The sequence below is a fragment of the Carettochelys insculpta genome, chromosome 28 (assembly GCF_033958435.1).
Source record: "Carettochelys insculpta isolate YL-2023 chromosome 28, ASM3395843v1, whole genome shotgun sequence".
Classification (NCBI taxonomy): Eukaryota; Metazoa; Chordata; order Testudines; family Carettochelyidae; genus Carettochelys; species Carettochelys insculpta.
Genome location: NC_134164.1, coordinates 16,439,692 through 16,467,081, shown reverse-complemented (window position 1 = coordinate 16,467,081; position 27,390 = coordinate 16,439,692). Strand labels below are relative to the sequence as shown.

The window sequence follows — 27,390 nt, the reverse complement described above, 5'->3', positions numbered from 1 at the left end:
CTTCACAAAACTGGATGCTAAAAAAATTGCCCTTAACAAATTCAAACTAATTTCCTAGTGTAGATGTACTCAATCATTAAAGTGCCACTGGACTCCTTGTTGTTCACAATGGTTTTTGGAGCCATTCAAAATTTCCTATCTAGGTCTGTGACAATATAATCTCCAGTACTAACAAGTATGTGATTCCGAAGCACAGATAGCTAAGAACGGTGTGTCACATGGCAATTTGGGAGGCAGTGGGATAGAATAAATTTAAAAAAACTGTAGTAGTGAGGGAGAATCATGGTGGTGATGGGGAAGGAGAAAATCCCCTAACTCACCTAATCTTTTTCATGTATCAGGGGTTGAAATGATACTTTGTGGTATCGCTGCTCCTTCTCTTTGTTATAAATATATTTTAAATGAGAAAATGGTACAAAAATAACTAGTTCCAAGGACAACCAGAAGAAATGTGAGACCAACCAGGAGTGAGACAAATTGTCCACAGAGTGGGAACTCAAGTAAGTCTGACAATCATTCTGCAACGGGGGAACAATATAAATGTGATGCTTTCAGTTGTCTGAACTAGGAAGAGTGATGAAGGTTAGATCAGTTTAACTAGAAATGTGCTAGCTAACTCCAAGCACTTTACTAGATCTATGTCTTTACTGTAAAAATAGTTTGGTATTTAAATTAAGACAGCTAATGCAAGCTTGCTCACTTCATGGAAAATCCCAGTAGAGACAGAAAACCAGGTAGACTTTACCTCACTGTAGCCAATCTCCCCATCTTGGATGCATGGACATTTCACAGGCAGGAAGAGTGCCTACTCCCCTGACTTACAAGACAACAAGGAACTGATAGAAAGGACAATGGGCTTCAACCCAAAGAAAGGTGAGCAGCAAAAGCAGGCAACTCACCTGGAACAGCTGAGGGACCACAGTGAAGTATATGATGGAAACAGCTTTCAACATCACTGTGGAAAAATAGCAAATGTATTAAAACACAAAAACAAAACAAACCTTTGGCCAGCCCTAGTCAAGGAATTTATGGAATTACTCTCCCTTATGGGTCTTCTGATGTGTAATAAGATGAGAGTTCTGATTGAAGCTCCTCCCACATGCCAAGCATTTAAAGGGCCTGTCTCCCGTGTGAATTGTCTCATGTCTAATAAGGTCTGAGCTCCGTGTGAAGCTTTTCCCACACTCTGAGCACCTATAGGGTCTGTCCCCCCTGTGGGTTCTCTGATGCTGAGTAAGGTTTGAGCTGTCGGTGAAGCTTTTCCCACAGTAAGCGCATGTAAAAGGTCTACTTCCTGTGTGGATTCTAAAGTGTGTAATAAGGTTTGAGTTCCGATTGAAGCTTTTCCCACACTCTGAACAGGTAAAGGGTCTATTTCCTGTGTGGATTGTCTGATGTGCAATGAGGTTTGAGCTCACACTGAAGCTTTTCCCGCACTCGGAGCATTTAAAGGGTCTCTGTCCTGTGTGGAGTCGCTGATGTCTGCTCAGGTGAGAGTTACGAGTGAAGCTCTTCCCACACTCACAGCATTTATATGGTGTCTCATCCACGTGTATGCTCTGATGTGCAGTAAAGGCTGAGCAGCTACTGAAGGTTTTCCCAGACTCAGGGCAGGTGTTTCTTCTCTCGCCTGTGGGGATTCTCTGCTGGGCTGTGGTTTCCTTGACGCCCTTGTCATTCCCCCAACAATTCCCTGGCTGATTTCCCCGCCGCCTCTCTGGCCTGTGCTGGCTCTCATGAATACTCCTTTCACATCTCTCTGAAAACATCCTGGATGATTCCATGTGCTGAACAGCTCCCTGCTGAGGACTGTCCTCCTGGTTCTCACACACTGTCTCATCACCTGATGGGACAGAAAGAAAATCTAGTCATGAGCTATCCCTGCTCCAGGGAGAAAGCAGAGAGAGAAAGATTAGGAATGGGGGAACAAACTAAAATAGTTAATGGAAAAATGGAAAAAAAAAATCAGGAATTCATCCCCTGAGGAGAAAAGACAGGATCAATTTTGCCTCTATATCCCAGGTGAGCACTCTAGGAAAAGGGTTATCAGGGAGAAAACTGTCCAGTGTAAGTGAGAATGAGTGGGAATCCCTCCAACTCACAACTGTCTTCATGAGGACACCTCACCTGCTGGGAACAACGCTGAGCTCAGAGTTCACAAGGCCCTTGCAGGGAAATCCAGCTCATTTCTTCAGATACCAAGAAGTTTTGAGTTAGTTTAACTCCTTCCAGTCTGTGCAGTCACCTCACAGGATCTCTTTGCTCTTAGCCTGAGAGAGCCAGTAGTGGACCCTCTAAGCTGAATGCTTGGGCAGCCACCCAAGAGAGATTCATATGCCACACTGCTCATTAGCAAAGTGCTCAGAGCTGGAAGCATGCATTTCTACTGGTAGAGCACATCAACACATGCCTTGATGTACATAACAAAATTTATTCTGCACATGGATGGAAAAATTAGAGGTAACACTGGCCAGAGCCCACCACCTTTCCCCTTTTTTCAGCTGGGAGAGCACAATAGATTTGGAAACTTTCTGGGGAAGAAATAAGCAAGAGCAAGTGAATTTGTGGACATTTGCCAGTGTTCTATTATTTAACACAAATTATTTAAAGCCAGCTCCCCAGGTACTCAAAGCTACAAGATACTCAACTAATGGGAAGATTTGGCATCTCTCTGCTGGGAATACACACAGCCATACAAGAGAGTTGATCCTAAAAAAACAGAGAACACATGTCTATGTCCCACAAAAAGGATGGTCTGCCCAGAGGGGAAACCACTCTGGATCCAGTTCTCACTGATAGTGAGGGACCTGGTAAAACAAAGTCCTACAGAAGTTCAGACCAGGACACATGAGCTATAAGGGTTTCAGCACTTTAGGGACTGGATAAGAGGGAGGATCACGGACGGATAACTGGTTAAAAGACAGGAAACAAAAGGTAGGAATAAACTGTAAGTTTCAGAATGGAGAGTGGTAACTAATGGTGTTCCATAAGGGTCCATACTGGGATCAATCCTATTCAACCTACTTATAAATGATCTGAATAAACTGTGAAGTGGCAAAATTTGCAGATGACACCAAACTGCTCAAGATAGTTAAGAACAAAGCAGACTGTGAAGAGCTTCAAAAAGATCTCACAAAACCAAGTGATTGGGCTACAAAATGGCAAATAAAATTTACTGTTGATATATGGCTATGTCTACACTTGCCCCCTACTTCAAAGGGGACATGGTAATCAGGCTGATCGGAGATTACTAATGAAGTGCTGTGATCCATACTGCAGCACTTCATCAGGCTAATTCTGCCCCGCACCAACTTTGAAGTGTCAAACTTCAAAGTGCTGGAATGCCAGATAGCCGTGGGCGCTTCAAAGTGCCTGCAGCTACCTGGCATTCCAGCAATTTGAAGTTTGACACTTTGAAGTTGCTGCAGGGCAAAATTAGCCTAATGAAGTGCTGCAATATGGATCACAGCACTTCATTAGTGATCTCCAATCAGCCTGATGACCATGTCCCCTTTGAAGTAGGGGGCAAGTGTAGACATAGGCAATATAAAGTAATACACACAATTCCCACTATACAAAGTAAACTCATTCATATCCAACAACCCGGGGATTGGGAGATTGCTGGATATTCCAATACTCTGGATAATAGAGTGGTATACCTAGCAATGTATAACACTAAAGAAAAACAAGATTAGATATTAACAAACAAACAAACGTATGCAGAGTACTTTATTTACTAACAACAATACCATTGTATACTGTAAACTTAGACTGTACTTATTTGTATGTACTTTCACAATACTGTACTTAAGTAACTAAAATTTACTTATGGTTAAAATACCAGTTATTTGAGAGTTCCAGACAATAGAATGCTGGATATGAAAGAGTTTACTGTATAGAAAATGGTTGAGATTAATTAAGCTATTACTACTTAAGAGAGAGATCTTGAAGTAATGGTGGAAAATTCTCTGAAAACATCCACTCATTGTGCAGCAGCAGTCAAAAAAGCAAACAAAATGTTACAAATCAATAAAAATGGGATTGAGAATAAGACAGAGAATATTTTATTGCTGCTATATAAATCCATGGTACGCCCACATCTTGAATATGGCAAGCACATGTGGTCATCTCATCTCAAAAAAGATACACTGGCATTGGAAAAAATTCAGAAAAGGGCAACAAAATGATTAGGGGTTTCAACGGATACCATATGAAGAGAAATTAAAAAGAGGAGCCTAATGAGCAATATGACAGAGACCTATCAAATCAGGACAGGCATGGAAAAATCATAAGAAAAAGTTATTTACTTGTTCCCATGAGAACTAGGGGTAAGCAAATGAAATTAATACATAGCAAGTTTAAAAGTAACAAAAGGATTGTTTCCCCCCTACACACACACAGAGCACGGTAGGCCTGTGGAACTCCTTCCGCCCTTATATAGGCTGCCCCAACCACAAATATATCTTCTATTCTTCTGTTTTCCTGGCCTTCCTCCTCCATAGGTGGTCATGCCTTTTCACAGTAGAATATTCCCACCTCTTTGGAGGTCAGACAAAAAGTTGTTTCAGCAACCATGGGTACCACTCAGCGACAGCAGCAATCCACCAACTGTCACTTGTCCTCGCTATATGACTAGCCCATTACATTTTTGACAGAAAAAGAAGCAATGATCTCAAGCTGCAGTGGAGGAGATCTGGGGTGGATATCAGGACAAACTATATCACTAGGAGGAGGATGAAGCAATGGAATGGGTTACCTAGGAAGCAGGTGGAATCTCCATCCTGCTATGTCTTTAGGGCCCGACATTGATGACAAAGCCCTGGCTAGGATGATTTAGTTGGGGTTTGGTCCTGCTTTGAACAGGGGGTTGGACTAGATGACTTTCTGTGGCCTCTTCCTACCCTAATCTTCTGAGACCCTATATTTTCTTGTATCTATTTTCAACTACAATGTCCTGCACTTCACTCTGCTGCTGTCTGATCACTTCATTGGGGATTAAATGCAGGTTAAAATCCCCAGAATTAATTCCATTGCCCTTGCTGTGACAGACAGTTGTTGCTCCTCTGTCTTTTTCAGTGCTCGTGTTTTGCAGCCCTATAACGCCGGCACTGTATAGTTGAAGAGGTTGGTGTGTAGTTTTGATATTTCCTTGGAGGACAGCCTTGACAGAACTGAATGTCCACTACTTGGCTTTCTTCCTTCACGATAGTTTGCTTTCCTGATCATGGCACGTTAGTTTCTTAGCCCAAATAAATGTATTTCTCAACTTCTGCTTGTCTAGTATTTGAACTTTTGGCAAGGATATATACACTCAGAAGGCAGAGATTTTGGCTGTTTCACAGAGCTGCAAGTACGTGTACAACTGATGCAACTACAGCATCACCTCATGGCTACAGGGGATGAAGCAATTAGACAGGAAAGTACACTTCCCAGGTTAACTGTCCACTTGAAACTAACTGCAAGCACCTAGAATCACACAACCTATGATGACACAATTGTTGGCCATTAAAGGAAATGGAAAGAAAATGGAAAGAGAGGAGGGAATTTCCCTCATCACAAAAAAACCATGGTCTGAGGCAGGCTCTGCACTACATAGTTAGGTTGAAATAACTCCCTGATGTCAACCCTGTTGAGCACGTCTACACAAATTTGTTCCCCACCAGGTAAGCTCTCTTGTTCATCAACATAGTAACCCCTCCTCACCATGGAGCATGCTGAACCAGGGTTTATGAACTGAAGTTGATGCCGTTCAAGCTAAGACATGGCATTAGTTATGTCAACTCTAACATTGCCTGACACTGAGCTCTCTGGTCACTCTCTCTCCTCAAGGCTCATGGAAATTGCAAGCACCGTCCCCTGCCTGTTTAAAGCCTGTAAATGTCTGAAATGCTTTTCTGCTGATTGTCCAGCTCAACAAGCACTTTAAGTGCATGATTGCTCAGATGACCGTGCTCCAGATGCATTCCAGCTTAGATCTCTTCGACCTACACAGAGAAGAGGCTACTGACCAGCTGTAGATAAGGTGACGTACAAGCAGATTGCATGGGGCTTCACTGGAGAAGGGGTAACCCAGAGATTGGCAGCAATACTGTGTGAAAGTGAAGGAACTATGGCTGGCATCTCAGAAGGCCAAAGAGTCTCTCATGAAATTTAAGGCCAGAGGAATCATCATGGTCATTTATTCTTGCACACTGCAGGCCACAGAATCTCATGCCCTCCTCCACACAGTGGATTTTCCAACACCAGAATGATTTGTCACTGCCTGGTAGAATTTTAGTGTTGCAGCTTCCATAGTGAAATCACCACTCTCTTCTCCACTCTCAGAGCAACTTTCATTCTGCTGTCCCTGTGCTGGAGGGCTAGAGCGAGTTCAATATACAGGTCCAGAAGTATTATCTTGCACATCTGAAACTTCTGCCACTGTTTGTCACCCCAAATCTGTATTAGGAGGCAACCTCACTAGAAAGTGCTCATTTCTCAGACCTAGGAGTGCTCAAGTGTACCACCATTTGCTACTGCTCTGTGAAAATCAGAACCTTGAATTCGGTCTTGTTGTGTGCCACAGAAATGTCCTCTGCAAAACCATCACTGACTCGGTGGTCCTTACAGCTCTGCAAATGCAGAATGAGCATATGTCCTGTGTTTGCAATGCTTATGGATCTCTCAAGGTCCACAATTACCTCTTTCCTCATATCACACAGGTCAGGGAGAGGGGCTCACACACAGCTACTCCAGAAAACTAAAGCACCCCAGATCACCTCTCAGCATAATCACTGTCCTTTCAAACTTCTCCAACTAACACCTCCACCACTCAGCATAGCTGCTCCTAATACAGCAAGTGCAGCTAGACTACAGGCCGACAACCACAAATGATCCTGCCAGCTCCAGGGGGCACAGAGAGGTAACTTCCCTTTTCCTGGGCTGCAGAAGTTTCAGCTTTGCTGAATTCAGCATTCTGAAAGAACAGGTGCTGTTGCTAGGCAACCTCAATTCTGCATTAAGAATATTTCTTCCATTTAATTTCTCCTTCAGCATCTCTCTCCTGTGGCCTTTCCTATTTCTTTTCTTGTCTGCCCATCCTCTGGCTGAATGCCTTGACCACCACCTAGACTTGGCTTCCTTCACTTGCCTGCAAATGCTAAAGAGTGCCATTCTGGCTCCAAACTTTCAGTCGTGTCCCCAACCAAGGCTATCCTTACCCATACACAAACTATGCAGCCGGGAAGGCATCATGAAATTTGGGGCACCAAACTGCCCCGAAATCTGTAATGTCCTAGAAAGCTTCACACTGTGTTTAGGGTGGAGCATGGTCTAGAGCCCTGCCCCATCCCCCAGCCAAGCCCAACGCATGTTGTGCCCAGCAGGGCCATCTCTAGGACAGTAGGGGGTCCAGACCACTCCCCTGCCCTGTCTCCATCCTGCCAACACCCCGCACCTTCTCTTAAGCCTCTGCCTCTAATCTGCCCCACTCCACACCTTTCTACAAGCCCTCTCCCAAAAGCAACATGGCCCAGGGCATTAGCAGAGGGGCCTACTGCTGGCAGCACCGGTGAGACGTGTCCTCACACCCCATATACACTTATCCCTCCAAGCCAGGTATTCCCTGTCTGACGCTTGAAACACACTCCACAATGACTTAACACAGCACCGGAGTTTGTTCTTTGCCTCAAATAAAGGCTAACTGATGTGAAAAGTGAGAGAAACTCATCTGCACTATTAAAGCCACTGCACTGTCAGATTGAGCCCACACATAACAGAGTTCTTCCCCGTCATAGCCAGTCCGTATGCCGTACAGCAGCCCGGTCTCACGGTGAGCATCAGTCTACAGAGGGGACAGCGCGGCTCCACCTGCCCACTCCTGAGACACTACAAAGTGCATTGCGCTGTGTATGGATGTTTCCCTTCTCTCGCCATTTCACAACATTCAGGCTCTTGTTTCTTTCCTCAAAGGAAAATGCACTTGCCAGCTCAGGATTCACACTGACCCCCAATGGTGACTCACACCATATAAGGAGTCAACCCCTCACAGGATTATCTGAGACAGCGATCTTCTCCCACTAACATGGTTCTTGGTCTGAATCCTCCCCACGAGAGACAGACATGTACCTGAGTTGTTCCAAAGCGCCAGTCGCAGAGTCCCTGGGGAAGGAGAAGAGGGGAGAGGTGAGAATTCAGGACCTTGACTTCACGAACCTATTGCTATTGGTTACTAACGTAACCTCTTTTCATGACAAGATAGTGACACAAAGAACTGGCAGTGCCAGCCTCACAGTGCTACTCACATAAGGAAGGGCTACTCCCTGAACTGGGGCAGTGAGACAGAGAGCAGGGTCAGCGACATCATGAGAGTCCCTGGCTCCTCCCCAGAGCAAGTGTCCCGATAACAATAAAGACGCAGCTGCCAAACTCCAGTTCACCTTTGAATGCCAGCAGCACTTCCTGCAGGATGGCACTTTTCACAGAGAAATCGCTGAGTCTCTTCTCCAGTTCTGCAAACCCTGGCTCTGGCTTCTGAAATGGCCTGTCTTCTCTGCTGAGGAGAGCAGAAAGGGTGAGGCATGGGCCCGATCCCTCAATTCCAGAGCCCAGAAGCCTCCAGATGCCAAGAAAGCTATATCTGAGTTTGGTTATCTGAGATGTCACCTGCCGTCAGCCTCGTGGTCTCCCTGGGCCCTGAGAGATGGGCTGTGGGTAGACATTGGGGCATGGAACGGAGACAGATTCTGGAGCTTTCTCTAGGGGCAAGCACTGGGGAATCTGCCTTCTATATTCAAAGCTTTTCATTACTGTCATGCAAAGCGATTCCTTGTCACAACTTTTTTCACCCCACGGGAAAACAGCCCCTCTCCTATTTCCACCTCGGATTTCCATGACTTCCTCACTCTCCTCCCTTGTCTCTGTCTCCCACCCTCTGTTCTTCCCTCACACAGCAACTTCCCACTCCTCGAAGGCTTCACTCTTGTCCCTGTGCCACTCCACCCGCTATGGAATATTTAATGGTGACATCCAGGTACTAATACCTCTGGAGATACACACCAAGGAGGTACACACATCTCTGAGCCAGAGTTTCAGCCAGCTCCACAGACTCGGGCTGGCCTACACCTGAATATTAAGTGGTCTTAAGTACAGTGTTGAGCAGTGCAAAAAATCAACTCCTCTGAGCCCCGAAGAGAAATGCCCGCACAGGCATTGCTGGCTCATGAGGGAAACCTGCCATTGCCCTAGCTGCTGCCTGTCAGGGAAGTGGGCTACCTATGCCAATGTCGCCCTGGGCAGTGTCTACATTGAAACATACAGCGGCACTGCTGCACCACTTCAAGTGTAGACAAGCCCTTAGGAATGCAGCGCTGCCTCCGTCTGCATTTGGGAAGGAGGCTTTGTAACATACTTCCAAAAGACCGAAGCGGGGATCCTGCAAACTGCGAACATGCAATGTGGCCGCACAAACACATCAGCAAGGCTGAACCTGGCCCACAGGACCTATCTTTGCCAGCCCTCATCGGCTGCGACTCACAAGCTCTTCTCCTTCCTGAGGAAGCCACTGAGGGAAGACACGATCACAGGCATTCAGCCCATGAGTCGCAGCAGGGGAAAGCGCCATAGCCCATGTGCTTGCCAAGTGAGTGAGTGACATACCTGCTCTCAGTGCTTCCAGCCCCCTGCTGAGGGAGAGAAAGAAGAGGCAGTCAGAGGGTGTGCTCAGGACTGGGGAGGCCTCCTGCGCTGCCAGGGCATCACCACCGCAGCCTTGGCTCTTTGCGGAATTTCAGACAGCTGCATCCACATGCAGAGCAGAGCTGCTGACTCCCTGCCACCCCTGCGACCCCCAGCTGGGACTTCTGTCCTCAGCAGCAGCCCAGGAACCTCTGTTTGGAGGCTGCCCCTGGGGAAAGTCTCTCTCCAGGCACTTGGCAAGGAGAGACTATTTGAGAGTGAAATTCCCCCTTGTGCAGAGACACCCCACCTTCTCCAACGTCCCCTCACACGACCGAACCCACTAATCAGGGACATGGGGCTTTGGGCCTGGCAGGTGGCAGGGGGAGGATGAGCCAGAAATGTCACCTTACAAGGCCAAACCCTGACAGACACTTACAGGCCAGGAGAGACGATCTTGGGCTTACAGCACCTGGAACTCCCAGATCCCATCCCTGGCTCTTTCTTAGGCTCACTGTGTGACTGCGTGCAGGGCTGTGCCCCTCTCCCTTCTGTACAATAGGGATAATGCCCTGACCTCGCTCTGTCTAATTTGGTGGGGTCTAGGGCAGAGAAGCTGTATATTCTTACTGCAATAACTCAGCCTCACCTGCAAAGATTGGCTCCTTGGCTGCTGCCCCTTCCCTCCAAGTAGGGAAATCTCCCTGGCCTGTCTGCAGATGCACTCGTCCCTTCTCTTGACAATGGCTCTGGTTAGCTCTTCCAGCTGCGCCAGCAGGAGCTGCTCCTGCTCCTCCAGAAACCCTCGCAGATCCTGCCACTCCGCAATGAGCTTCTGCTTCTCGGCTTCGGTTTGTATCTGCAACCCAAGGAGAGGACGCCATACGAGAAATGCAAACGTGGACAGCTGACGAAGGAGGAGTATAAACATATGGCTGCAGAATGCCGGGCAGCAATCAGGAAAGCGAAAGCACAATTGGAACTGCAGCTGGCAAGGGATGTGAAGAGTAACAGAAGGGTTTCTACAGGCATGTGAACAATAAACGGGTTATCAGAGAAGGTGTGGGGCTGTTACTGGATGAGGGAGATAACCTAGTGACAGATGATGCAGGAAAAGCTGAAGTACTCAATGCTTTTTTTGCCTCAGTCTTCACTGACAAAGTCAACTTCCCAATGATGGTCCTAGATGATGCAGTATGGGAAGGTGGAGGGCAGCCATCTGTGGGGAAGGAACAAGTTCTGAGCTATCTAGAAAAACTAGGTGTTCACAAGTCCATGGGTCTGGATTTAAGGCACCCCAGGGTACTGAGGGAACTGGCAGAGGTCGTTGCTGAACCTTTGGCCATTATCCTTGAAGACTCTTGGAGATCGGGGGAGATACCGGATGACTGGAAGAAGGCAAACGTAGTGCCCCTCTTTAAAAAAAGGAAAGAAGGACAACCTAGGGAACTATAGACCTGTCAGCCTTACCTCAATTCCTGGGAAAATAATGGAGGGAATCCTCAAGGAATCCATTCTGGAGCACTTGGAAGAGAGAAAGTGATCAAAAGTAGCCAACATGGATTCACCAGGGGCAAGTCCTGCCTCACCAATCTGATTAGCTTCTATGACGAGGTAACAAGCTCCGTGGACATGAGGAAGTCAGTGAATGTGATATACCTTGACTTCAGCAAGGCTTTTGATACGGTCTCCCACAACATTCTTGTCCATAAGTTAAGGAAATATGCATTGGATCCTTGGACTATAAGATGGATAGAAAGCTGGCTTGATGGTCGGGCCCAAGGGGTAGTGGTCAATGGCTCAATATCTGGATGGCAGTCTGTTTCAAGTGGAGTGCCGCAAGGCTCGGTTCTGGGGCCGGTGTTATTCAACATCTTTATTAATGACCTGGATGAGGGACTGGATTGCACCCTCAGCAAGTTTGCAGGTGACACAAAACTAGGGGGAGAGGCAGATATGTTGGAGGGTAGAGAGAGAATCCAGAGGGACCTGGATAAAGTGGAGGACTGGGCCAAAAGAAATCTGATGCGGTTCAATAAGGAGAAGTGTAGAATCCTGCACCTGGGGCGGAAGGATCCCAAACATTGTTACAGGCTGGGGACCGACTGGCTGAGCAGCAGTATGATGGAAAGGGACCTAGGGGTTATGGTGGATGAAAGGCTGGATATGAGTAAACAGTGTGCCCTTGTAGCCAAGAAAGCTAACGGCATACTGGGGTGCATTAGGAGGAGCATTTTGAGCAGATCTAGAGTAGTTATTCCTCTTTATTCGGCACTGCTGAGGCCACATCTGGAATATTGTGTCCAGTTTTGGGCACCCCAGTATAAAAAGGATGTGGATTTGCTAGAGCAGGTTCAGGGAAGGGCAACAAATATGATTAAGGGTCTGGAGCACAAGACCTATGAGGATAGGCTGAGGGATTTGGGCTTGTTTAGTTTACAGAAGAGAAGACTTAGAGGTGATTTAATAGCAGCCTTCAACTTCCTGAAGGGGAGCTCTAAAGAGCAGGGTGAGAAACTGTTCTCAGTGGTGTCAGATGGCAGAACAAGGAGTAATGGTCAGAAGTTGAAGAGGGAGAGGTGTAGGTTAGATATTAGGAAAAACTTCACCAGGCGGGTGGTGAAGCATTGGAATGCGTTGCCTAGAGAGGTGGTGGATTCTCCATCCCTTGAGGTTTTCAAGTCCCGGCTGGACAAGGTCCTGGCTGGGATGACTTAGCGGGGGTTGATCCTGCTTGAAGCAGGGGGCTGGACTAGATGACCTCCCGAGGTCCCTTCCAGCCCTACGATTCTGTGATGGCGGGTAACAGGAAAGAATCAAAGCCAAGCCGCCCACCAGATCGGGGAGTAATTTAACAGAACACAGGACCTCTCTGGCGAGTGATGGGAACTGAGAAAGGCCACAAAGGGTGGGAGAGGAAGGGCAGCTGTGAGCGGTGGGCTTTCCCCCAAACCTCGCCAAACTGCGCTCAACCCAACGCTTCACGTGACCATCCACATATCTCCTCCCCAACTCCATGCTAGAAAGGAACCCTGTTACTATAACAGCAGCATGGACCTGGGGTAGGCATGGCTGCCTCTTGAATCCTAAACACATTATTTTGCTCCCACATCTGAACCTGCACTGTCCCTGGGCGCTGGTGCGGATGCTTTCCAGGCTGAGGCTGGCAGGAAGCGCCTTGCATTTGCCATGTCACTCAGGCCACTCTCAGCCCAGGCAAGCCGAGGAGCAGTGGGCTCAGGATACCTACCAACAGCTCTGCACTCTGCTGATCCTCCTCAGCTTTTTGTGGACAGGCTAGATGCTCTCCTGGTGCCTGCTGGAAGAAGTGAGGGAGGGAGGAGGGACATGGTGGGAGATGGGAGGGACGTTACAAACTACTCCAAAAAGCCTCACAGCTTCCAGATTTCAGGACCCAGTCCTGCCCTGCACATGCTTATGTATGACTCCTGCCTTTCTGGCCAGATGCACTTCAGATTCGCCACCGATGACCTCACGAGGTGCTAAAGGCAGGATCAGCATCTCCAAGGAAGACACAGGACACCCTGGTGAAGTGACAGGGTGCAGAGCCAAAAATGCCCCAGCCACGTCCCAAAACACCAACTTCAGACATTCCCCCAAACTTCTGTAGCACCAACTCCCAAATACCAGTTCTGAACACGGATCCCCTCAAACCACACACAGAGCAACTCCCAAGCTCTGACCCCCAAGCTCCAGCTCTGACCCTCCCACACACCCCAAAGTCTGGCTCTGACTCCCCCACAGACATACCCCAAAGCCCAGCTCCAACCAGCCCCCCCCAACCCAAGCAGCCCCGATCCCAAATTCCAGCCCTTCCTCCCACACACAAGAGCACTACAAGGGCCATCGCGGATCACACCAGCGCCCACCCCGCCCAGTGCCCTCTCCCAGACAAGTACCGGGGGGGGGGGGGGGTAGCCGAGTTAGTCTGGATCTTCCAAAGCAACACAACCACCTGTGGCACCTGAGACATCTGATGGTCTGCGAGGTGCCACGGGTCTTCCTGCTGCTCTGGGACAGGAGCAGGTATCAGAAGCCTCGGAGGGAAGGAAGGGAAGAGGGCGATTACCACAAACGCAGCCCCTGGCCCCAGCCCAGCTCCGGCACCGGCACCGGCACCGGCACCTCCCCAGTCACTTTCTCCAGCTGCCCCCTTGGCGCGGCTCTTTGGCGCCCGGCCCGGCCCGCGGGGCTCCGGCTGCGGGCGCGCCGCGGACGCGCACACCGGCTCCCCACGTTTGCTGGCCCTTTCCCACGGGCGCCGCCGGCTCCCCGGTGCGGGCACATGGCGCAGACGTGTCCGGAGAGCCCCGATCGCTCCGCCCCCGGCCCCGAGCTCGGCAGCAGCGCGGCCCGGCCCCTGCCGCGGGGCAAACCGGCCCCCCGGGAGCGCCCCGCCCCGCCTCACCTCGCTGCCCCGCTGCCTGCGGGGCGGGACCGGGCTGCCGGCCATGGCTCCGCCGCCAGCACAAGGCGCTGCCGGGCGGGGGAGGGCGGCTCCGGCCCGGATTGGCCCGGCTGCCGGGGGGCCCTCGCAGGGGGGCTGTGGGCCTCCGCCGGCAGGGAGCGGCGGCCGGGGCCGGGCCGGGCCTCCGGGTCCAGCCCCAGAGCCCCGCTCGGGGGCCGCGGCCAGCGGGGAAGAGACCCCGAGCGGGCGGCGGCTGGGCCGCGGCGCACCCAGGGGCTGGAGCAGCTGCGAAGTGGCGGGGCTGGGGGCGGAACGACTCGAGCCCGAGACAAGCCGCCGCCGCCGCCAGCGCCCGAGCTGGAGGCTCCCGGGGACGGAGCGAGGCCGGCGGGACAGCGCTGGGACCGGGCACGCGAGCGACTCGCTCAGCCCGCGCCGCCAGCGAGAACTGCCCCCGTCGGGACGCGCCTGCCGGGGCAGCCAGTGCTCCGCCGCGGCGGGCTCTGCCCCAGCGCCAGCGGCACCGCCACACGGCTGCGCCCCGCAGCCCAGGCGGGACCGGTCCGCGGGCCGGGCCTTAGGCGGAAGCCCCCTGGCGTCACCGCCTCCTTACCCCAAACACCGGTGCCTTCAGCACCCCGGCTTCCCCTCTGCTCCCCCAGTCGGCCGCCGGAGCGAGTCTTGTGCATCCGGCCCAAGGGAACAGCGCAGACCTCCCCCGACCTTTCACAGGGACAGTGTGGTACAAGCAGGCGCTTGATTAGCTGCCGCACAGCTTAACAGGCCTTATAAATTATTTTGTTCACCTTTAAAGTGCTATTGGACTTTTTTGTTTTAACAAGCCTTAGCTAGCACAGACAACAGAACGCTACAGCATGGCTTTCCTCCCAGCCCGGGCAACTCCCCTGCCAGCCCCTCCTCAGTTCTTCGTTATTGTTCCTGGGCATGGCTAGCTGCCACTCTGGTTGTTAACTACTAGGTGCCAAGCATCCAGACAGTTGAAGCGACTATTGTCTTCTCTGGCTCAGACAGAGAAGCACAATCACATCTATACTAGGGCTGGGTCTACAATGATTTTTCAACAGACATTCTTCCAGATCATTTCTTCTGGAAAAAACGTTTTGAAAGAGCATCCACATACTAAAAAGGAGATCGATCCTCTCTTTCAATAGAGAGTGTCCACACACCCCTCCCTGTTTTCAAACAGCAGGGCAGGGACCCAAAAATCCAGCAACGTTAAGACTGTGCTTTTGAAAAAAGGGCTCACGGTGCATCTAGACCTGCTTTTTTGCAAAAGACCTTTTCGAAAGGTGCTCTTCCTGATCAAGGAGTGGAAGAGGGGTTCTGGAAGAAGAGCCACCTTCTTTCCCTTTCAGCTCAAAAGAGCCCATTTTATGTATATACTCATCCCTCCTTATATGAGTTGGAACCATGGAGGCATCAGATATTGGACCTCAGCAAGGGGAGGAGGAAGAGTGATCTTCCTTCAGCTCAAAGCCTGCAACAGACATGATATTTATGCAAAAATATCACAAGGCATGATTCTGAAAGGCTACACCAGGGACTCAGCAGTGCCACCTACAGATCAAGGAGCTGAGCCAAAGCTACCAGAAACGGAAACAAGCAAACGGGTGGTTTGGGGTATCTCCCCAGAAATGCTGGTATGATGATGAGCTTCAGGCTGGAGAATCTTCCTCCAGAATGGACACTGACTTCTCATCAAGGAGTGTTCCTTTGGAGGGTGAGGAAAGGTGATGTGATTTGGAAGAAGTGGATGATAGCAGGGTGCAGTCAAGTACAGAAGCAGATCTTGAAAGCCAGGAGCTGTTTTTCAACTTGGAGCCCACCCCTTGTGATGCTGCCAGACCTAAGTTGTTGGTAGAGGGGAACTGAACCTGTGATCATCAAGGCTAAAGCCTTGTGCTCTACCCCCATGGCTAAGGGCCAGCTGGCCTTTAATGCCAGCCCCGAGTGGTCTTCACTCACCCTATTACGTGGTCTCCCTACCTCTGGGGATTACACCCTTTTCTCAGGGGGTAGCTTCAGAAGCAAACCAGGATCTTAAAGAGGGCACTTCTGGAAAGTATGGTTTTAACTGATAATAGTGTGTTGCAATGGGGGACGACGATCTATGCTTGTTTCCCTTAGAATGGCCTGATATTTCACATGGAGACCTGATTCTGTTTGGACAAAAAGCTGAAAGTCAGACAGGCATTCCTGGATTCTCCTCACAAAATGACTGGGCAGACCTGACTTGTTCGTGCTTCCATAGTAGGACCCCTTACTGTACCAACCCAACATTATGTAATTTGGAATCATAGCCCACAGAGTATTCTCGCAAATTTTCCAACATCGTACTTAGACTGAATGAACAATCTTTCCTCGTCCCTTTTTCTTTTTCTGATGAAGCTGCTGTTTCATTTTGCAACCTCAAATGCATGGGAAGTTTTGTGAATCGTTAATGATTTTTTGCTCGTTACAAACCCTGTACAGAGCAAAACTCACGCAGCCTTACTGCTTTTTAAATCAGGGTGCAGATTTAAAATCCAGGCACTACAGCCACCCACTCCCCTCCCCTCCAGCAGCATCCACTCAGACACATGGTATCTCCTCTACCCCAGGCCTCTGGCTGATTGACCCCTCCCCCAGTTCATGTGCAGACCTGCCATGATTTTTCATGTTTTTTTAAACTGCTCTTGGAGCAGCCTTCTTTTAAAGAAGCTGCTGCTTTAAAGGCCATGCTACAGGCACCCCTGTGCCCAGGCCAGTGTCCTCTTGGACACATTGCGCCCCCCAGCACTGCAGGTGATTGAAACGACAGCAAATTTTCTTCCCCCCTGTGAACCAAAGGTAGCTTAGCATGGCATTGAAGACAAACCTCAGCGACAGAAGATCTTAAATCTTTCTGCTTGGAATCATGCATTCTTCAGCCTTAAGAGTCACAGAGTGACCTTGCCGTTGCAATATATTCTATAGAGACAGCCAGCCTTTCATTCTGTCAATATATTCATCGTTCTGAAAAAGTAAAATGTTGCTATTGCCAATGGCATTAATATTTCTACATTTTTTCAGGAAGCAACCTTGCAAGATGAAGCTGAGGGCCCAGTACTGGCCATAAGAGGTTGTCCCAAAGGTGGAGGAAGAAGAAGTCACAGCATGAAATGTTGGAGAGTTATTCTGATGTGGTAACAAAGGAAATACTTGAGCTGAGTGGATGAAAAACATTGACAGTCAAACACAAATGAATGCTTCAGTCCTGTCAATAATGAACAGGCAGACTGAATTAAGAAAACAATGACTGAGAAACGTTGACTCTCAGTGAACTCTGCACCCCCCCCCATGCCAACACATGCCCAATTACATGCCACCCTATCCAGACACAATACCCTCCCTTTGTCAAGACCCTGTATCCCACCAACCACTCCAGAAACCACCACTACATTCCACTCTTACCCTCTTCATCCTCCTCCTCTGAGCATGGCCCTGTATCCCCTGGCCACTCCAGGCACCAGCATTTCTGATCTCCCTTAGCCCCATCCACTCCTCTGCTCAGGGCTCTGCCACCTTCATCCAGTCCATGTCCTCCACTTCTCTATCTCCTCCCTCCACACATTCTGCCCACCTCCTCTTGCTGGGGACCCAGAGATCCCTGGACTCTAGCCCCATGAAATTACTCACCAGAAGACGACCAACATACAACGAACCATGATCTTGGTTTCCTTATGTTTTCCCTATACCCATCACTTTGCCATTAGAGCCCCCTAAATAAAACATATATTGGAAAGTTTCCTCCGAGGAGGGAGTAATTCACCCCTGCCCACCACATGGGATCACCCCATGGTCCATTTCTTGTGGTGAGGTGGCTTATATCCCTCAATGACTCAGAGCTATGTCAGTGGTAACTACAGCTCCTGGAAGAGAGTCACCCAAACTGGACAGGTCAAAGGGTAGAGACCGGACGAATGTGGATCACCTCTTCCCAGGGCAAAAGGGGTTGGCTTAGGGTTAACAACCCTATCTATAAAAACCAAAAGTTACAGAAACATCTACAAAGAAACTTACAAGTACACAAGTCTTTGGAGGAAGTTGGCAATTTGCTTGGAATGAGTATGAAGCATGGTAGAGAAAGCCAAAAGGAAGCTACCACACAGAGGACCCTTCTCTCACCCAGAACCACCATCCAGTTTGAGATGTGGAACAGTCACATCATGTATCAAGCAGGGAACACAGCACAGATTGCAGTGGAAATGAAACAGTACAAGCTTGCTGTTTTGGGCTTGTGTGAGACAAGATAGAAACAATCTGGGCAGCAAAGTTTGGCAACAGGTGAAATCCTCATCTACTCAGGACAAGAAAAAGAGGGTGCACCACACGAAGCTGTGGGCTTGATGTTATCAAGAATGGCATCTGGTGCTTTAATGGAGTGGACAGCAGTACCATCATAGCCAGATTCTACACCAAAGTGCGGAAGGTACTGATCGTGCAACGTTAGGCACCAACCAAGCAGCTGAGGAATGTAAAACAAACAGACTTCTACAAAAACTACAAAATGTTGTGAACCAGAAAGCAAAGAATAATATCTTGATTTTGACAGGCAACTTCAATGTGAAAACTGGAAGCATAAATACAGGCAGAGAACAGACCATGGGAAAAGGCGGCCTAGGTAACATGAATGAAAATGGAGAACACTTCAGGTGACTTGTTCGTTCAATGGATTGGCAATAGGTGATAGTGTTTTTCTACACACAAGGATCCACAAGGTTATTTCCAGCCCTAGAATTCTATGATCAAGAGCCCATCTAGAGACCACATGCCTGAGATAAGGGTTCCTGGCATGCGAATGTTGCACAGCCTAATGAAAGATAGTTCCTACCCAAGAAAGAGAGAGTCTAAACAGAGCTAGGGCATCAAAACTAAAGCACAAAAGGCCCACACTTCCTCAGAGCCATGGGATTGGGCACAGCTGTGACCAACAAGGTGGTCATGACCCTATATGCATCATACTGCAGATTGTTAATATGAAACAGGAGCCCAATGAAGCACGTGTCTAGTACAGTATCCACCTGTACAATTAAAGCAGGCTAGGAGTCATTATTACTCTCTTCAGGAAGGTTGTGACAAGACTGGGGCCTCAGCCCCTGGCTTCTGAAGTCACCGTTTGCTGCTTCAGCTTGCCTTCAGTTAGGGTCTAGCCCAGTGATGTCCAAAACCAATGACAGCCAAATGCCCCACCCCCTCCAGCCAGGCACAAGCTCCAACACACCAGGCACCCTACCCCCCGCACCCCCATCTTCTGACCCCCGCAGCCAGGTATCCTACCCCCTCACCCCCAGTGAATCACCAAAGCCATGCCATGCCCCGGACAACCACACCACACCCTAAGCCACTGAAGGAGCCACATCTGCCACACTAGTCCCACCAAGCAGTGGGGCGCATGTGTAGAGGAGTGTAGGGTGCTCCATGTATGCAGCTGTACGGAGCCACATTCACCACATCATGCTGTCCAGTTCGCCACACGTAGCAAACAGACAGCGTATTGGATGCTGTGGGTCTAGCCTACTGCTCAATGTGGGGGGAGCAGGAGGAGAGCTAGCTGAGCATGAGCGGTGCTGTCTAGGTCTGCAGGGAGCCTGAGCTGTTCATTTGGCAAGTGGAGGGGGAGGGACATGTCTTGGGCATGCACAATGCTTTTTGAGCTGATCAGGAGTGGTGGTGGTGGTGGGCGGCACATGAGGGGAAGCTGCCGTGAGTGTAACTGCACAGCTAGACCCCAGCTTGCCACAGGAAGATGCTACAGGCACAGCTGTGGCTGTCAGATAACATAGCCAGGAGCACCAGCTGCTCAGGAGAGTTGCTACAGCATGCTGCTTTCTGCACTCAAGCCTTCTCAGAAGCTGCTCTATACCCTGACCTTGTGTCTAGAACTTCTTCCCAAGATCAATAATGCCAGAGCCCTGGCCACATCTAGGCTTCATTCCTACAAACACACACCTTTTCACAGAGGTAGCATGCAAGCGTTGTGTGCGCTCTTGGCCTCCACAAACAAACCTACAAATAAAATCTCCCTGCTGAGAATTAGATGCTCAACTTGGGGGGGGGTGCGAGGAGATTTTATTTAAAAGTGATTTGGGTGGATCACAAGTCAGAGGCCATGTTCAAGGCCATGTTCCAGACCCTCCACCACAACGCAGGCAGCAGGGTTTACACAAGCTGCACTTTGCTGCCCTCCCCAACCCAGCAAGCCAAGGAGAGATTGCTCCAGCTGAGCTGCACCTTGCCAGCTTAGCAAACAATGCACTACAGTCAAATTTCATTTCACAGCCCATTTGTCCGGGGGGCAGATAGGAAGGGTGCCTGAGATCAGAAGGGCAGAGACAGCCGCCCCAATAGGCCATTAGGTGTTGGATGCTGGGCCCTGCCTGTTGCTGGTTCACGAGGCACCATGGGGCAAACCACTTTTGTGTGAAGCGGATGAAGCTGACTGGTTCCGCCGTCGTGTTCCCTGGTTGGTCCCACCAGTGTCTCCAGGAGGTCTAGGGTCTTGAGAGAGGCCCCCTGCAGCCACCTCCTCAGCTGCTGCCTCATTGTACTGGGTACTCCAAGCCTTGACATCCTTGCTCTGGATCTAATGAAAGAGAGGCAGGAAGCAGCAATTGACATAGCTGGGCTGTGATCACCCCTAGGGCCCACATGGGCACCAGCAAGACTTAGGAGACACAGACTTTGTCTCTCGGCAGGACCCCTGTGCTTATGCACCCTGGGGGACCTCCAATCCTCAGTCCCCTTGGCTGCCCAGTGCCCCCCATTTCTCCAAGCACTGCCCCTTAGAGTCTAGTCCCTTCTTAAGTGACCCCTCTTCAGACATCCAAGCCACCCCATCCCCAAATCTCAGAACCCTCTCACCCACCCTCCGCATCCACCAGCGGGCAGGTACCTTGGCGACAAAGTTCAGGATCTGCATCTTGGAGGTTTCCTTGGCAGCCCGTGCCCCCCACTGAAACTCAAACTCAGGAGGATCTGTGTGAGGTATGCGGTTGTACTCCAGGTACCTAAGTGGACATGGTTAGCACTCAGTGACCCTGACCCCTTCCCCAAGCATCAAATCATCTCCCTCCTCCACTCTGAGTTTACAGACTCCTTCTGACCTCACTCACATTGCCCTCCCACCCAGTCCCTCCTCCTACTGAAGAGCAGCCATATGACCGCAACATGACTTACTGGGTAGAACAGGAAGCTTAGGATATCTGGGTTCTAGCTTTCCTGCTATTCCTGTTCTCTCCAGTCCAAGCGTCAGCTCTCACTGCAATTCTGTGGCTGCCGCCCTCACCAAGGCTCTAAGGCTACCCATTTTCAGAGTCCCAAAGACTAGCCGTCCTTTCCTTTGTGCTGCCAGAGGGGAAAAAGGTGTGCTGGAACTAAATTACAGAAGGCCAGTCCAGGCTATGCACATGTTCGATGCCCTCCGGCACAGGGAACCATCCTCCAAGCCGACTGTTTGAGGGGGCAACGAGATCATCTGCGGCATGGTATAAACAGCAAGGCTGTGAGCTTTGCCATGGCTGCTCTGTACACGCCAACAACATTGGATTCAAACCAGCTGAGACTGTGCTGAGAGATGTATCAGCTACCCAACCCAATGGGCCACCACAGCACCTCATACATGGCCCAAATCTACTGATGCGGATGCAGGGTGAGCGATAGCCAGATTCTTGGGTCTGTGGCTCTGTGAGAGGAATGGGGCCTACTGTTTACAGCAAAGGTCCTGTGAGCTAGCCCTGCTTCTCCCCCATCCCTGTAGACCCCACCCCGCTCCAGGGACAGGGCAGAATTTAGGAGTCCTGGTGCCCAGCGTCCTTATTCGTACCACTAGATCCCACTCACCTCCCAGGCAGAGAATCCAGGCACCCCAACAAGCCCAAACTTACTTTTGGCGAACGAATTCCTCAGTCACCAACTTCCTGACATCCCCAAAGACCTCATGTCTCATTCTGGAGAAGTGGATAGGAATGTCGTTAAGGAGGTGGGACTTCAGTGAAGACAGGCCTCTACTAGTCTACCCCAGCCTGCAAGATTCTCCATTGGCTAGCAGGTGCACAGAGAAGAAGGAGCCCACAGCTGGTGCTGGAAAGCATTAACCCTTGTATCTCAGACCCCACACATACCCAGGGTCAACTCGCAGTCTCCTCAGCATCTCCCACACAGCAGCTGAAAGGGCAGAGTGAGAATATCAGAGGCAGAACCTGCAAAGAAGGGCCGGATCCCACAAGGAAGCAGCAGAACTTACATTCTTTAGCACCGTTGCCCTTCATGAAGAGGAAGCTGAGGATGATGATAAGGAGGCCCAGCTTTGCTGTACAATCATCCCTACAACACACAAGAAGGGTGTTACTTATCCAAGTAACTCTATGGAAGACTGTGGATCTGGACAAGGGAATAGTGGGTTTAATGGCAAAATAAAGACCCAATTCATATTTTCCATGGCTGGAAAAAGAACCAGTCTTTCCCACTCTAATCACTAGAGCCAGGGATAGCTTATAGACCTTCCAGCAAATTTCCAGACATCGCAAGGCAGCCTTCTGGCCACTAGAGAGCAGAGAAACAGAACACAACGGGGGAACACAAGGATTAGCCATGCCAGTTATTAGGGGACAGGGTTAGGCAAGTGGAACTTCATGACAAGAATTAATCCCTAAGAGCTCAGAAGCCTTTTGATTTAGGAGTAAAGGGGAATAATCTGTCACACTGCCCCACACCCCAGCCAGCCCATCCCATCCCTCCCTTACTGTTTCATATTCTCGCCTTCCAGGCGCAGCAGATTGCTGACCAGGATGTAGATGTGATGCTTGGTGTCTATCTCCACCAACTGCAGCCCAAAAACCTGGAGGTTGGGCAGAGGGGAAAAGGGAAGAAGAGGTTAGTATCAAAGAGGCATGGAATGAGGTCTTCTAGTAAGGACAGGCCGTGAGTCAGAACTCATGGCAAAAGACACCATGTAACAGAATACTGACCCAGAGCACAAATGCTATGTGTACAACCTGGACATAACCTAACCACTCTATACCAGTCAGAAAGAAGTCTCACGCAGGCATATTTAAGCCACCTCCTACAAGGAATCCCTCTTGCTTTTCCTGATAACCAGCATCCACACCAGCACTTCTGGTGAAGCTTCTGTCGGTCAGGGGTGTGTTTTTTTTCCTACACCTCTAACCAACAGAAGTTTTACCAACAAAAAAAGGTTGAGGCAAACATAAGGGCTTAAAAAGAGGTCTAAAGATCACTTAGCTGAAAGGTGCTCCCTCCTGCAGCATGGGGACCCTGCTGCCCAACAATGACTGAGGGAAGAGTGGTCCCTGCTAAGCCCCCTCACAGAACAGCACTCCCTAGTGCCCCATACTGACACACGGATGACAGCACCCCTGGCTGGGCCCAACTCCCTACACCATAGTGACCTTCTGGAGGGTCCTGCCGGCTCGGTTAATGATCTCAGAGTAGACACCTCTGTAGTCTTTGATGACGTTTTTCAGGATATCTATAAGGGAGAAAAAGAGGGAGACATGTTTAGCTGGGGCAGGTCCTGCTTCCTTCAGGGCTTTGAACAACACGACCTCTTGAGTTCTCTTCCTACACTTATCTGATTCCTCGCAGCAATGAAGGGTCCTGTGGCACCTTATAGACTAACAAAAGTTTTGAGCATGAGCTTTCATGAGCACAGACTCACTTCATCAGATGCTGGTCAGCATCTGATGAAGTGAGTCTGTGCTCACGAAAGCTCATGCTCAAAACTTTTCCATTAGTCTATAAGGTGTCACAGGACCCTTCATTGCTGTTACAGATCCAGACTAAACACGGCTACCCCTCAGATACCCGATTCCTTACAGTTATTCCCATGAATCCTAGCACCCTCTGCTGGCAAGACTAGCTAGGACACTACTCCTAGCTGGCAAGACTAGCTTAACAGGCACAGCAGGACTGCTAGAACCAGTCACTCTCTCAGAGGGGAGAAGCAAAAAAAGGCTAAAATCAAAGCATGCATAAAACCAACACATCCAATGTGAAAGGCTCTGTGGCCTAATGTTTTAGTCCTGGCTCTACTGCCTCAGATAGCTGGATTCAGACTAAATGGGGAAGAGAATTGGTTTTGGGGACCCCTTCTGCTAATGCGAGGGGGGCTGTAGAATCTCCACACTAGGGCCAATAACCATCTAGTAGACATCTCACCTGCACGTTTGATTGGGATTTTCTTCTGATCCTTGACCAGAAGGTATTGCACCAATTCACTCACCTACAAGGAAGCAGACAAGGTGTGTCACACAATGAGGGGGTCTCCTTTGGGAGGGAGAGAACAGGCACCCTGTGTGTCCCAGAGACCCTCCCCTCCACCTTCTGATCCACTTGAGCCGGTGAGAGTCTCTCCAAGTTCCGCTGCACCTGGCTGGCAGTCTGGGTTAGTGGACATTCCTCCTCCATGGCCACGTTCTCCAGCTGCGAGGGAGGGAAGGAGGAAGGTCAGAGAGAAGTCATGGAATCCTAGAGCTGGAATAGACCTTGGGATGTCATCTAGTCCAGCCCCCTGCCTAAAGCAAGATCAACCCTAATTAAATCATCACACTCAGGACTTTGGTACGTCAGGACTTAAAAATCTCTAGGGATTGAAATTCAGGAATTGACTACCAGTCCAACCCACACATAAGGCACTGCCGCCTCTGAAGGCCCCAGGCCAGGAAAGGGCCCTCTCCCAGTATCGCATTTGTGCTTCACCACGCTCCTGGTGAAATAGTTTTCACTACTATCCAATGTACACCTCTTCCTCTGTAACTGCAGACCACTGCTCCTTGTTTCACCAGCAGTCATTACTGCGAGTAGCCTCTCTCCATCCTGTTTGGAGCCCTCCTTGAAGGCTGCTACCAAATTGCCCCTCACTTTTCTCTTCTGCTAATTAAATAAGCCCAGATCCCTCATCCTCTCCTCATAGGTCATTTGCTCCAACTCCTTAAATTATTTTGTTGCTCTACACTGAGCCCACTCCAATGCATCCATGTCTTTTCTATATTAGGGACCCAAGAACTGGATGCAATACTCCACGTGTGGCCTCACAAAGACCAAGTAGAGGGGAATAACAACTTCCCTAGATCTGGTAGAAATGCATCTCCTAATGCACCCCACTATGCCGTCAGCCTTGCTGGCTACAAGGACACACTGTTAACGCATATGCAGCCTCCCATGCCCTGTAATCCACAGGTCCTTTCCTGCTGCACTGCTACTTTGCCAGTCGGTTCCCAGCCTGTAACAACGCTTGGGATTCTCACGTCCCCAGGGCAGGACTCTGCACTTCTCCTTACTGAGCCGCCTCAGTTCTCTTTCGGCCCAACCCTCCACTCTGTCCAGGTCACTCGGGGCCCTGTCCCGACCCTCCCACGAAGCTACCCGCCCCGCCGCGCTTAGTGACATCCGCACAGGGTGCGACCCGTCCCCTCAGCCAGGGCACGTGGGAGGGGACCCAGGCGCCACAGGACGAGGGAACAGAGGGGGGGGGCCGCGCCGCCGCCGCAGGGAGGCGAAGCAGCCGCTGCAGGGGGGGGCACGGGCCCTAGCGAAGGGAAGAGCCAAACACAGTCCCCACCACACTTCCTACCGGGGAGGGGGAGGGGCCGGGGCCGGGGCCAGGCCTGCGTCCCGCGTGCGCCATGACTGCCAGCCGCCGCCGCCGCCGCAGGCCCCAGACCAAGGAAGCTCTCGCAGCCCCAAGTCCGAGTCCCCCACAACGCTCGGAGACCCCAACCTCCCGCTCGAGCCCCCACCCCCACCGCTACTGCGCTTGCGCCAGCTGCCCGCCCTTCCCGCTCGCGGCCCCGCCGCTACTGCGCTTGCGCCAGCTGCCCGCCCTTCCCGCTCGCGGCCCCGCCGCTACTGCGCTTGCGCCAGCTGCCCGCCATTTCCGCTCGCGGCCCCGCCGCTACTGCGCCTGCGCTCCCCGCCCCACCCTTTCCGCTCGCGCCCCCGCCGCTACTGCGCCTGCCCTCCTCGCCCCGCCCTTTCCGCTCGCGGCCCCGCCGCTACTGCGCTTGCGCCAGCTGCCCGCCCTTTCCGCTCGCGGCCCCGCTGCTACTGCGCCTGCGCTCCTCCCCCCGCCCTTTCCGCTCGCGGCCCCGCCGCTACTGCGCCTGCCCTCCTCGCCCCGCCCTTTCCGCTCGCGGCCCCGCCGCTACTGCGCTTGCGCCAGCTGCCCGCCCTTTCCGCTCGCGGCCCCGCCGCTACTGCGCCTGCGCACCCCGCCCCGCCCTTTCCGCTCGCGCCCCCGCCGCTACTGCGCTTGCGCTAGCTGCCCGCCCTTTCCGCTCGCGGCCCCGCTGCTACTGCGCCTGCGCTCCTCGCCACGCCCTTTCCGCTCGCGGCCCCGCCGCTACTGCGCCTGCCCTCCTCGCCCCGCCCTTTCCGCTCGCGGCCCCGCCGCTACTGCGCTTGCGCCAGCTGCCCGCCCTTTCCGCTCGCGGTCCCGCCGCTACTGCGCCTGCGCTCCTCGCCCCGCCCTTTACGCTCGCGGCCCCGCCGCTGCTGCGCCTGCGCTCCTCGCCCCGCCCTTTACGCTCGCGGTCCTGCCGCTACTGCGCTTGCGCTCCTCGCCCCGCCGCTGCTGCGCCTGCGCTGGCCGTGGCTGAAAAAACGGCGCTAAAATAGCACCCGGTTGCTACGCGAGGGCACCAGCAGGGCGGGCCTGACCCTAACCAGCGCCGCGCTCCCGCCCTGCCCCGCGACGCCCGGCCGGGCCCCGCCCCGCCCCGCCCCGCCCCGGGCGATTCCCGCTGCGCCCGTCACGGCGGGGCCGGCTCAGGGCAGTTTGTCTCAGCGCCAGACGCCGCCCGCGCCCCCGGGGTTTGCGGGGCTTGTTCCCAGCAGGACCTGTGTGACGTCACCAGGAGCTGCGCGGCCGGGTCCCGATCCCGGTCCCGGTCCCGGTCCCATCCGGGTATCCCCGCAGGGCTCTCCCGCCTGTCCCTGCAGCCCCTCGCCAGCGGCACGGAGGTAACGCCAAAGTGGGCGCCCAGCCCGTCTCCACCCGCTGCACTCCCACCCGCCAGACCCCGCTTCCCTGCCTCGGCCAGAGAGCGCTCGGGTGTCCTGGCTCGCAGCCGCTGCTCCCACGGGTGCCCTTTGCGCAGCTGTGCAGGTTGCTGCTACTGCAGGGGGAAGGCCCCCCAGTGCCTCCGCTGGCCCAAGCCGACACCGCTGGCGGGCAGATGAAATCATAGAACAGCAGAGCTGGGAGAGACCTAAAAAGCCATCGAGTCCAGCCCCCTGCTCTAAGCAGG

General features: G+C 51.6%; 2 protein-coding genes across 3 annotated transcripts; both read right to left on the bottom strand.

Moving 5' to 3' along the window:
* Positions 1-968: 968 nt before the first annotated feature.
* LOC142002881 (uncharacterized) lies at positions 969-14,685 on the bottom strand. 2 transcript variants are annotated; one of them, XM_074979357.1, is made up of 7 exons: positions 14,084-14,685; positions 12,905-12,973; positions 10,304-10,513; positions 9,637-9,659; positions 8,418-8,533; positions 8,107-8,139; positions 969-1,843 (listed from the first exon to the last, which is right to left on the bottom strand). In XM_074979357.1, the coding sequence occupies exons 1-7, from the start codon at positions 14,126-14,128 to the stop codon at positions 1,035-1,037; spliced, it is 1,305 nt and encodes a 434-aa protein (XP_074835458.1). In that variant the 5' UTR covers positions 14,129-14,685; the 3' UTR covers positions 969-1,034. The 2 variants fall into 2 exon arrangements, with proteins under 2 accessions (XP_074835458.1, XP_074835459.1); XM_074979358.1 differs by having other exon boundaries at positions 8,418-8,530.
* A 4,840-nt stretch (positions 14,686-19,525) lies between these two features.
* LOC142002882 (non-structural maintenance of chromosomes element 3 homolog) lies at positions 19,526-25,883 on the bottom strand. Its single transcript, XM_074979360.1, has 10 exons — positions 25,716-25,883; positions 24,464-24,565; positions 24,302-24,365; positions 23,533-23,612; positions 22,867-22,961; positions 22,368-22,447; positions 22,246-22,288; positions 22,009-22,071; positions 21,018-21,132; positions 19,526-20,708 (listed from the first exon to the last, which is right to left on the bottom strand). Exons 1-10 carry the CDS (start codon positions 25,767-25,769, stop codon positions 20,514-20,516), a joined length of 891 nt encoding a protein of 296 aa, XP_074835461.1. The 5' UTR covers positions 25,770-25,883; the 3' UTR covers positions 19,526-20,513.
* Between the last annotated feature and the right edge of the window lie 1,507 nt (positions 25,884-27,390).

Coding starts and splice junctions, on each gene's coding strand:
- LOC142002882 (XM_074979360.1), bottom strand. CDS start 25,769: ATGGCGCACGCGGGACGCAGGCCTGGCCCCGGCCCCGGCCCCTCCCCC. Junction 24,366..24,463: donor CGGCTCAAGTGGATCAGAAG/GTGGAGGGGAGG, acceptor GCTTCCTTGTAG/GTGAGTGAATTGGTGCAATA. Junction 22,289..22,367: donor GGGCAACGGTGCTAAAGAAT/GTAAGTTCTGCT, acceptor CTGCCCTTTCAG/CTGCTGTGTGGGAGATGCTG.
- LOC142002881 (XM_074979357.1), bottom strand. CDS start 14,128: ATGGCCGGCAGCCCGGTCCCGCCCCGCAGGCAGCGGGGCAGCGAG. Junction 9,660..10,303: donor CAAGGAGCCAATCTTTGCAG/GTGAGGCTGAGT, acceptor CTCCCTCAGCAG/GGGGCTGGAAGCACTGAGAG. Junction 1,844..8,106: donor GGCGCTTTGGAACAACTCAG/GTACATGTCTGT, acceptor CTGTCCCATCAG/GTGATGAGACAGTGTGTGAG.